At 33.6% G+C, this 10,619-nt stretch overlaps 1 protein-coding gene and 1 long non-coding RNA gene across 3 annotated transcripts; both read left to right on the forward strand.

The window, feature by feature from the left end:
- Nucleotides 1-572: 572 nt before the first annotated feature.
- On the forward strand, nucleotides 573-5,232 carry LOC146885822 (uncharacterized). 2 transcript variants are annotated; one of them, XR_014995793.1, is made up of 4 exons: nucleotides 573-1,114; nucleotides 2,375-2,540; nucleotides 3,485-4,001; nucleotides 4,934-5,232. It is a non-coding gene; the product is annotated as an uncharacterized LOC146885822 (long non-coding RNA). The 2 variants fall into 2 exon arrangements; XR_014995792.1 differs by having other exon boundaries at nucleotides 574-1,135; nucleotides 4,934-5,231.
- A 793-nt stretch (nucleotides 5,233-6,025) lies between these two features.
- On the forward strand, nucleotides 6,026-10,338 carry LOC114188223 (disease resistance protein RPM1-like). Its single transcript, XM_085674297.1, has one exon. The coding sequence runs from the start codon at nucleotides 6,146-6,148 to the stop codon at nucleotides 9,029-9,031; it is 2,886 nt and encodes a 961-aa protein (XP_085530423.1). The 5' UTR covers nucleotides 6,026-6,145; the 3' UTR covers nucleotides 9,032-10,338.
- The last annotated feature ends 281 nt before the right edge of the window (nucleotides 10,339-10,619 follow it).

The following is a 10,619-nucleotide window of genomic DNA, read 5'->3' on the forward strand; positions in this document are numbered from 1 at the left end:
CAAAAACCTATACAGAGAAACTCACCTTCTGCGCTTCTATTTATACCAAATTGTGATTCAGATGATGGAAAACCTCTACAACAACTCGATTCCAACACCTTCTACCCCTTCTATTCTCTTCAGTTCGCTTCGCTTCTCTTCGCGCAAGAAATCTAGGTCGATGCTTTTCCTCCAAATCTCTTTCAAAACACAAGACCTCTGGTATTCTCGAGCATTTCTATTATTAATTTTTAAAATATAATTTTTAAAACTTAATTAGTAATTAATTGTGATCGAGCCACGTCAGTAAAAAACAACACCTCAACAATCTCAGTCACTGTTCATTTACGAGTCGTCATATGGCTGAATTGTTGCAGTTTTTCAAAATTAAGAACCCAATTGAGTCAAATAAAAATTGAGGGACCTACTTGAAAATTCGTTACATTGGGACCTATGAAATGATTTAACCTTAAAAAAAAAATCTCACTTTCATTGTGAGTAACTTCCGATGCTCATGCACGGTTTACAATAATCTACCATTTTGTATTCTTGTTTCCTCAAAACTGAGCTCATCCATAAAGATTATTCCCACAGAATTAAACAATATTTTGTTAAAGCACAAACCCACAAATCGTAACTCGTAACTCGCACTGCACTTCTCTCTCTTGGCTTCTTCCGTTCTCTTCCTCTTGCAGCTTCTCACGGATTTCTCTCTGGAACTTATGAACGCAAACATCCGCCACACTCCCTCCAATCCTGCCCTCCGGCACCACCACCCGCCTCCTCTTCGACCAATACCCCCACGGTGTCCTCCATGACTGGGAGCTAGATCCTGCCGTCATGGTGGTCGCGTGCGAGTACTTCATGCTCAGGAAGCTTGAGCGGGAGAACCAACAACGCCTTTTCATCTACATCGGGAACGAAAATAACGCCACAGTGCCTAACAGCTTCTCAGGATCGTCGTCGTTATGGAAGAAAGAGTAAGGGCGATGAAGGAGGTTTTCAGGAAGGAGCTTTTTGTTCTTAATCTTGGGAATTGCAAAGACGATAGCTCTCTTGCTCTTACCGGGGACTTGCTTCCAGCCGAGGAGTGGAAGAAAAGTCTTAGCGGCCCCTTGAAATGCTACTCTCAAATGTAGATACCCTAATCTCCTTGGTACACCTTTTCTCACCATCTGTTTGTATTTATTCCTCTGTGAAATCTTCACTTTTGCTCTCCTTTTCAAGTAAGTAAAGCCATTTTTGGGTACAATGTGATGATTCTTGGAATATCTGGGATTTTGTTGATCATGGAGACAAGGTAATTATTTAAAGAAAGCTTTTAAGTTGAAGATTCTTGATGACCTTAAACTTGGGTGGATAAGAATGATTTGCATCTTTTATAGTTTTTAAATATAATTCAGCAATGTCTCATAACGCTTGTTTAGTAAATTATTCACTTCATTTGAAAAATATGGTTCGCTATGAAAATTTGCACTTTACAGACTACTTTGCATTTATGCTTCGACATATTAGTTAATAGCAATGCTAGGGCCATGCTCTCTCACATGCCTCATGTACTCTAATGATTCGAAACTATAATCTTTGTTTTCTATTGAGAGATTAAACCTTGTTTTATTTAGATAAACTTGTTCTAGTAGACATTCTGTTTGTTTTGTGAGAAATGGAAGTATTTGTGCTTTTGATGGACTGGATAAGTTAGAAACTGCAAAGAGTGGATTCATTGGTTTTCATGGGGAAAACATTATTTTTAGAAAATAGAGTTGCATATGGTTTATTTTTTGTTGTGAAAATTTCCAGGCCTTAGAGAAATATTGGTTTGGGGAATCAATCCCTTGAACATATTAGCCATTTAATTGAGAAGTTGGAGAAAGAGCTTGAAGAGTATCATCAACACCTTGCAAAGTTTAGAAAAGGGAAAAAGGATACCACCACTAAAGATGCTAGTTTTGGCTCATTGCTGCGATAATAATTTTTCCTTTATGATGCTTGATTTAGACAGAATTGTTTTAAGCAGATTTGTTTTCTTGCCTTTCTGTTCTTCGTTGAAAAACACGTCTGTTGAAGTTTATGTAGATGATTTCAATTCAACTTTCATCCTTGTGCTGTCCAATACTGTTTTTGGGAGTAAACAATGCAAGTTCATGATTGTAGTTGAAGTTGTGAACAAATTGGTGAATAAATGTATTTTTGTTTTGTTAACCTTGTAGTTTTTTTTTTTTTTTAAATGAATAATCTTAATCAATAAAATTGGAGGAAGTGAAGTTGTGTTAGTTAGTGCTGGATGTGTTTCAATTAAAGAACATTGTTATTCATTAATTTATTAGAAGGAAGGAGGACCATTATCTAGTGATTGGTATCTTAATTTTCTTTGCTTTTATCATGTAATTTGCAGAATTGCTTTAATGATCTAAATCCACTCTGGCAACCTCTCGGCAAGGAGAAAGTTAAATACTTCACTCTGCACGATCTTTGGGACTGCTACTATGAATGGGGTGCTGCATATGGTGCCGGTACTCCAGTGACGTTGTTGGAGGATGGTCGTGAGATGGTGAAATTTGGTATTTAACTGAACTAAATCATGTCATGTCATAATGTATTGATCTCAAGGCAAAGTTCATCTTATCTTGTTTATGTTATTACTTTCTATCGGATGATTAGCCTCTGTTAATTTCCATAGTGGATAGATTTTATACTGACTTTTCATCATTGAATAGATACCCAATTTATACTGTCCCAGGCGGAAACAATGAAAAGGATTGGAAGCATACTTTCCTCACATGTAGTTTTAGTAACGTTTTTAACATGTAGCATTTTTATTAAGAAAAAGTTACTAAAAATTTCTAGTAACAGTTTTATAATGTTATTTTTTCATAAAAAAAAATCCTACTATAAAGTTTTTTAGTAACATTTTAAAAATGTTACATTTTTATTAAAAAAATATAACTTAAAGTAACATTTATGTAAATGTCTCTATTAATATATATATATATATATATATATATATATATAAATGTTACAAAAAAAAATCAATAATAACATGAACATGTGATAAAATGTTATTAAATTTTATTAGTAACATTTTTCATAATTTAGTAACATTTTTTTAGTGTTAGTATACATTATATATTTAGTGTTTAAATTTTGAAAGTTTTAATAAATTTGTTATTTAAAAGGAGTCTCTTAAAGGAAAAAGAGTGTTTTTTAGAATTCCTTGTTAGGCATATTTCTTGTTAAAATAAAGTGCCTCTATGTGTATTGTTTGGTTATATATTGGTACTGATACGGGTTCTAGGATTTCTGGTTTCCTAGACAAACTGATAAAATGTTGTTCTTCTGGCCATTTAAATATTGTTCTATTTTTGGATTATGTCTTCCGGAACTGAAAATATCTCTTTTGGAATATACTTTGTGAATAACATCTGTTTTCTGAAAATACTTCTTGAAAAGTTTTCATTCCAAACCAATAATATAATTATTCTGGGGTATACTTCTATGTATCCAGTGCCATCCGATTTCGACTAACCACCACCGTCATCAAAGCTCGCCGGAATACTTCTATTTTGAACCTCCATGGACAAATCCAGCAGCGGCTGGTTCAAGGAGGAGAAGTTTGCAAATAAAATATTAAAGGTAAAACAGGTATTTTAAAGTTTATGGAGTGCAGCTAATAGCTATGGAGGTGCAAAAGCCGGAAAAAATATATCTCGCAGGTTAGCCTTCTTTTCTTACATTAGCAGACTAAGAAGCCGAGGGACCTTCTCCTGCACCTCCAATAGGTTCTTCAGTACCCCAAATAATTTAGAATTCCCATTTTACTCCTACAGTTAATTTTTTTTTCTCTCGTATTTAATGCTAAGACCTCAGCCTCACCCCCCAATACTTTTTAATCTAGCGTCGCAACTCACTCCCATATCTGCAAGTGTTCTTCATTGATATCATCTTCTTTTCTGCACCGTAAGTGAGGCTTTTATCACATCTGGTGGGGTCTTCTCCTCTCCACATCCGCTACCAGCCTTCAGGTAAGCCATTTTCTTTTTAATATGTAGCTTATTAAGTTTCATTATACCCTATTTTGACCCATGAATTTGTTGGAAGTGGATTGTGAAAATGCTTGTTTGTTTGTGATTGGTCGACTATCTCTGCACACATACAAAAATAAAGAATTTTTATTTTTCATGTTATACCGGATGTGGACGTCCATTTTTTTTTTATCTTACCGGATGTCAACATCCCGTTTGTTGTTGCTACTTGCGAATATCTGACAATGTTAACTTTTACCATTATATAAGTTACATTTTATTAGCAAAATCAATTCTTCCATAACTTTTAAACTATTCAATCTTCAATTTTATTTTGTTTTTGTAAATAAATATATTTTGAATTATATTGATTTAATTTTACCACTAATTCCCATTTTTTGTGTTTAATTGTAGACGGGAAGCTTTGTTACAAAATTTAGAGAGGAAGCTTTGTGTCCAATTTTACCAACAATACTATCTTTTTAATTAAAGTATTGTTTTACCGGATGGTACCTCTAATAAAACACTTCTTTCCTTGCATCTTACTAAACCTATGCAATGCTTTATCCTATTTTCTTTATATATCACTTTTATAATAAGTTTTGCATTGGTTAGACCGAAGCTAGTGTATATTTATTTAATATAAAATATAGTACATATTTTTGTGTTCATTGAGTTGATACTAATTACTTTTTACTATATTTGATTTTAATGATATTTATGTCAACGTAAAATATTTTTAGTGAATGCCAAGTTTATATTTATTTTAGCATTATATTAGCATCGGTTAGGTTGATTCTAATAACATCTTAATGGTTGTCATGTGTTATGGCAACTAATCTTCTACATTTCTGTAGTGTTATAGAAATGGAGACAATATTTGAAGTTCTTCAGGGTTATCATGTGTTATGACAACTAATCATGTTTTTCAGGTGTTGCTTTAGAATTCAACCTCAACAAAATGGTATATCTGAGAGGAAAACCGTACTATGATGGAGATGGCAAAGTGCATTTTTGTTAGTATTTTAAGGTTGTGAAAGGGATAGTTGAAGGGATAGAGAAAATGTGTAGATAGTAGAGTGTGAAAGTAGTAGTTAGAGAAGTGTATTTTGTAGTTGAGAGTAGTTGTATTGGATGTTGTGTTAGTTGTTCTTCATATTACAAATGGTAGGATACATGGGTATTTATAGACCTATAGATTATTCTAGAAACTTCTAGCTAGAACTAATGCAAATACTTCTAGAGTTTTCTACATAGTTGAATGTTCTTGATTTTTCTTTCTATCCTAGGCTTTTCTCCAATACTCTAGAAGTTTATTTACATTTCAACAACTCTATCTTATATTTTTCTAGATTTTTCTAGAATTTGCATTATACTTTAATAATTTTGTTTGAGTATATGTCCAACAAAGGTTGTTTAAAAAAAATGAAACCATTTGAAACATGAAGTGGAACGAATCTTCATTGGAGTATCTTAAACGTTTTGGATGTATTTACTATGCTGGAGTTCAAAAATCAAGAGAACGAAATTTGAAGAATCAAGTAAGAGAGATGAATATTTATTGGTTATAGTTACATGTTAAATAGCAATGAACTTTACAACTTGAAGACGAAGAAGGTGATTAATGAAGATGAGATATTTCATGGTAGGGATGGCAATGCTTCAACAATTTACTGAATTATGAGCCTTAAAGCAATAGAAGTATAAGAGTAATCAAATGAAAATATTCGTGTAATGAAAGTCAAAAGCTCTGAAAAGCCCATACGGTTCACCATACACCTTTATTAATTGATACGACAGCCACTGAAATACACAATTAATGTCGTCACGTTATAGCTGGATCACAATATCTCTATTTGCTATACTATAACTATTAAAAAAGAAAGAAAAAACGTCACAACTTGCTCGCGAAACATTTAAGAATACATTGCAAAGCTCAAAGTCTTCGTCTCCGCGTAGACAATTATTGTGCAAATATCACATGGTTATTTAAAAAAGGAAATACAGAAAATTGAAAGAGTTATAATAACCTGTGTATTGTTTAGCTAACTACAACAATTGGTTATATTTAGTGTTAAGTAACATAAAGTCTTACAGTTGCCACTAACAGAAAGCTTGAGAGAGAAAGAGAGAGCTAGACTAAAATGGCAGAAACTGCAGTGTCCTTTGTATTTCCAAAATTTTTGGAAGCTGTGAAGATGCTGAGAGATCTCCCAAAAGAAGTTGCAGAAGTTACTGACGAATCAGAAAGTTTTCAAGATTTCATCCATGATGCAAATAAAATGGCTGAAGCCGAAGAAGATAACAATAGGCGCGATAGAATGAGAAAAAGGTTGATGAGGCTGAGAAAAACAGCTTTTCTCATGGAAGATATCATCGATGACTATGTGATATGTGACGAAAAGCAACCTGAAGAAGATCCTTCACAAGAAGATCCTCGATGTGCAGTTTTACTCTGTGAGGCTGTTGAGTTCATCAAAACTCAAATCCTTCGCCTTCAAATAGCGTATCGGATTCAGACTGTTAAGTCACTTGCTCGTGCGGAAAGAGATGGCTTCGAAAACCATTTTCCTATAGGATCAAGATCAGACGATTCTAGAGGAAATGAAAATTTCACGTGGCATAAACTTCGAATGGCTCCTCTTTTTAATAAGCAAGATGAGGTTGTTGGCTTTGAAAAGCCTATAGAAACACTGAAAAAGTGGTTGACACAGGGAAGAAAAGAACGCACTGTCATCTCTGTTGTAGGAATGGCAGGATTGGGAAAAACCACTCTTTCTAAGCACGTTTTTGACAAGGTCGATAAACACTTTGAGTGCCATGCAGTGATCACAGTGTCTCGACCCTATGATGTTGAACGACTGCTGAGGGATATAATGAAGGAGCTTTGCCAAGAAAGAAATGAGCATCCTGCTCAGGATGTTGAAACTATGAATCGAATGTCGTTGATAAAAGAAGTCAGAAAACGCTTGTCCAATAAGAGGTATGTTGTCTTGTTTGATGACGTATGGAACGAAACTTTTTGGGATGACATTGAATTGGCTCTAATTGATGATAAAAATGGAAGTAGGATATTAATCACTACCCGGGATGAGAAGGTTGTGGAATTCTGTAAGCAAGCTTTATTTTTTGAAGTTTATAAGTTACAACCTTTAAGTAAAGCAAAATCATTGGAGTTGTTATGTAAGAAGGCGTTTGGGTATGCTTTTGTTGGACGTTGTCCAAAAGATTATAAAGAAGTAGGTCTGGACATTGTCAGGAAGTGTGAGTGTTTACCTTTAGCGATTGTGGCCATTGGTAGTATTTTATATAGAAAATGTAAAAGTACATATGATTGGCGCATGTTTAGTCAAAATCTAAGTTCAGAGTTGCAGAGCAATTACGAGTTACAAAGTGTAACAAAAATTTTAAGTTTGAGTTACGATGATTTGCAACAGAATCTGAGGTCATGTTTGTTGTATTTCGGAATGTATCCTGAAGATTACGAAGTGAACTGTGGTAGATTAATTCGGCAGTGGATAGCTGAAGGTTTTGTCAAACATGAAAATGAAAGAAATTTAGAAGAAGTTGCACAACAATATTTAATGGAGTTGATTAGTAGAAGTTTGGTTCTAGTATCGTCATTTACCACAGATGGCAGAGCTAAAGCATGTCGTGTTCATGACTTGGTACATGAAATGGTCCGTGGAAAAATTAAGAATACAGGGTTTTGTGAGTATATTGATGAGCATAATCATTTGGAGTCAAGTGGTAACATTCGACGCTTAACAATAGCAACAAGTTCCAATGGTTTAAGTGGATCTATGGAAGAATCACAACATGTTCGGTCAATTCTAATTTTCACGAATGAAGTGTCATCTAAAGACTTCACGAGCGCCTTGCTTGCAAAATACATGCGGTTGAAAGTGTTGGATTTTGAATTTACTCCATTATATGATGTTCCTGAGAATTTGGGGTGTTTAATCCACTTAAAGTATCTAAGCTTCAGGGAGACATGCATAAGAAGCCTTCCAAAATCCATTGGAAAGCTCCAAAACTTAGAGACATTAGATGTAAGAACACATATGGTGATTGAGGTACCAAAGGAGATTACGAAGCTTAGAAAGCTACGTCATCTTTGGGGTAGCCCAATATCTTCCACTTCGTTGAAGTATAGTGTTGGAAGCATGAAGTCCCTGGAAAAGATGAATGAATTGCGAATAGATCGAAATGGAGAGGTGATTAGAGAGATTGGAAAGCTAAAGCAATTAAGGGATCTGAGGGTTGTTGGTTTTAGGAGAGGTCATGCAGAGACTCTCTGTTCCTCACTAAACGAGATGCCACTTTTGGAGCGACTACATATCTCCTCCTCAGAATATGTGAGGTTTAGTGGCGATTTTTCTTCTTCGCTAAGGAAGGTAACAGTGGTGAAACTTCTTGATCGGAGAGAAATTGACTTTCACATTACGTCATCCTTGTCTAAACTGAGGAAGCTTCACCTGTATGCCGTTTTAAAAGAGTTCCCAAATTGGATTCTGCGGCTCCAAAGTCTTGTGAAACTGTCTTTGGTTGAATCCAAGTTAACTAACATTCCATTGAAATCTCTGGGAAATATGCCAAATTTGTTATTCCTCTGTTTCGATTCCAGATGTTATGAAGGAGAAACTCTGCATTTTGAAAATGGAGGATTTCAGAAACTAAAGGAACTGGAGCTCAAAGGTTTGGAGCAATTGAGGTCCATCTTTATTGAAAGGAGAGCACTGCAATATTTGGAAAAGCTTCATATAAAGACCGTTCCACGACTGAAGACAGTACCCTCTGGCATTCAACACTTGCAGAGACTCCAAGTTCTCCACATCTTGTATATGCCGAGAGAATTTCTGCATAGGATTAACCCCGATGGAGGAGAAGAGCACTGGATGATCAAACATGTGCCCTATGTACATTTTGGTCGAACATATCGTAATGAAAGAGGTGTGCTTTTTATCTCTATTAGTAATTTTATTGTTTTTGATTTAACACAAACTTTATTTTTTAATCTCCGTACTTAGAACAAATTATTTTAGTTTCTTTATCGTCTTTAATTCCTTTTACATAATCTTCACATCATGCTAAAATGAATTAAAATGATATTTATAAAGAATAGAAGTTGACGTGTAATTATAGGAACCGAGGAAGAAATTAAATCTCTTATCCAATATATAACGTCTTCCAATTTTCCATTCTTGGAAGATCATTCTATTGTCCCTTACATAAAAATGAAACTTAATTTTTTTTTCTGTTGATAGTAAACATTTAAATTTGTAGTTTTTTTTTTTTTATATATGGGTGCAAGTGATATTTATATTGGTTTTGAGATGATATTTGGGAATGCAAGGAGAAGTTTGTGTCTGTTCTGATTTTGGGTATTTTGATGCAAATGTGACGTTCATACTATTGTGAAGTGATATACATGCATGTTGGTAAAAGTGATTGCTGATGCTCAATTGGTTGGAGCACTGCTTTCTACCCGATTTGTTTGATTATATGTTGTTGAGTTAGAATTTCAAAAGAAGTGGATTGCATTATGTTTAAAAATGGGTCATAAGTACTGCACCAATTCTTTTGAATTTTTCATGACGATTATGTTAGAAGAATTTTCATACCATCTCTCATTCTTGGCATTCCTATCTGTTGTGGATTGGTCATTAGTTTTTACTAGGGTTATTACAAATTATATATATTTAAAATTGTAGTTTTTTATGTATGAATGCAAGTGATGTTGCATATTGTTTTTGAGATTATATTTGGGTATGCAAGTAAAAGTTTGTCTCTATTCTGATTTTTGGTATTTTCATGGAAATGTTACGCCATTATGAAGTGATGTACATGTTGGTAAGAAGGATTGACTGTGCTCAATCAATTGGTTGGAGTACTGTTTGCTGCCCATTTTGTTTTAGTATCTTAAAATGATGTGGAGTGTTAAAATTACAAAAGAACTGTTTGTCATCCGCACATCACAAATTTTTGTCACAATTGTTCTGGAAACTTTCATGACAATTATGTTGGAAGAATTTTCATATGGCATTTCCTGTGAGTATGTTTTTTTTTTTTTTTTTTTCATTTGGATTGATCATTAGTTTTTTTGCGATAAGTTTTTGCTGAGAATTTCTTTTGTGTTGTGAAGTTATTATAATGTCCTTTGAAGTTGTGGGTAATGGTTAACATATACGGTTTTTCATTAAGAAAAAAATGTTAATAAGTCCAAAATGGTGAATTTTTTTCCCTTTTTAATCTTTCTACGGACTGATTTTGATTCTTGGTCTCTATTCTTTTCAACAGAAAAGAAGCAAGCAACTGTGCAGCTTGAAACGGATAACGTAGCCGCTGGGAACCGAGTATATATATATATATATATATATATATATATATATATATATATATATATATATATATATATATATATATATATATATATATATATATATATATATATATATATATTGGATTTTTTATACTGTTATCTGAACATTAAAGACACATTATGTTAATATTTTAAAAATATTTTTAATATATTTTAAAATTTTAAAATCAATGAAGGCACATAATAGAACATGAAAATCTAAACAGTACTTTTATTTTTTGATACTTTCGTCTGTT

The sequence above is a fragment of the Vigna unguiculata genome, chromosome 6 (assembly GCF_037176805.1).
Source record: "Vigna unguiculata cultivar grain cowpea cultivar isolate G323 ecotype 2 chromosome 6, ASM3717680v1, whole genome shotgun sequence".
Taxonomy (NCBI): domain Eukaryota; kingdom Viridiplantae; phylum Streptophyta; class Magnoliopsida; order Fabales; family Fabaceae; genus Vigna; species Vigna unguiculata.

Coding starts and splice junctions, on each gene's coding strand:
- LOC114188223 (XM_085674297.1), top strand. CDS start 6,146: ATGGCAGAAACTGCAGTGTCCTTTGTATTTCCAAAATTTTTGGAAGCT.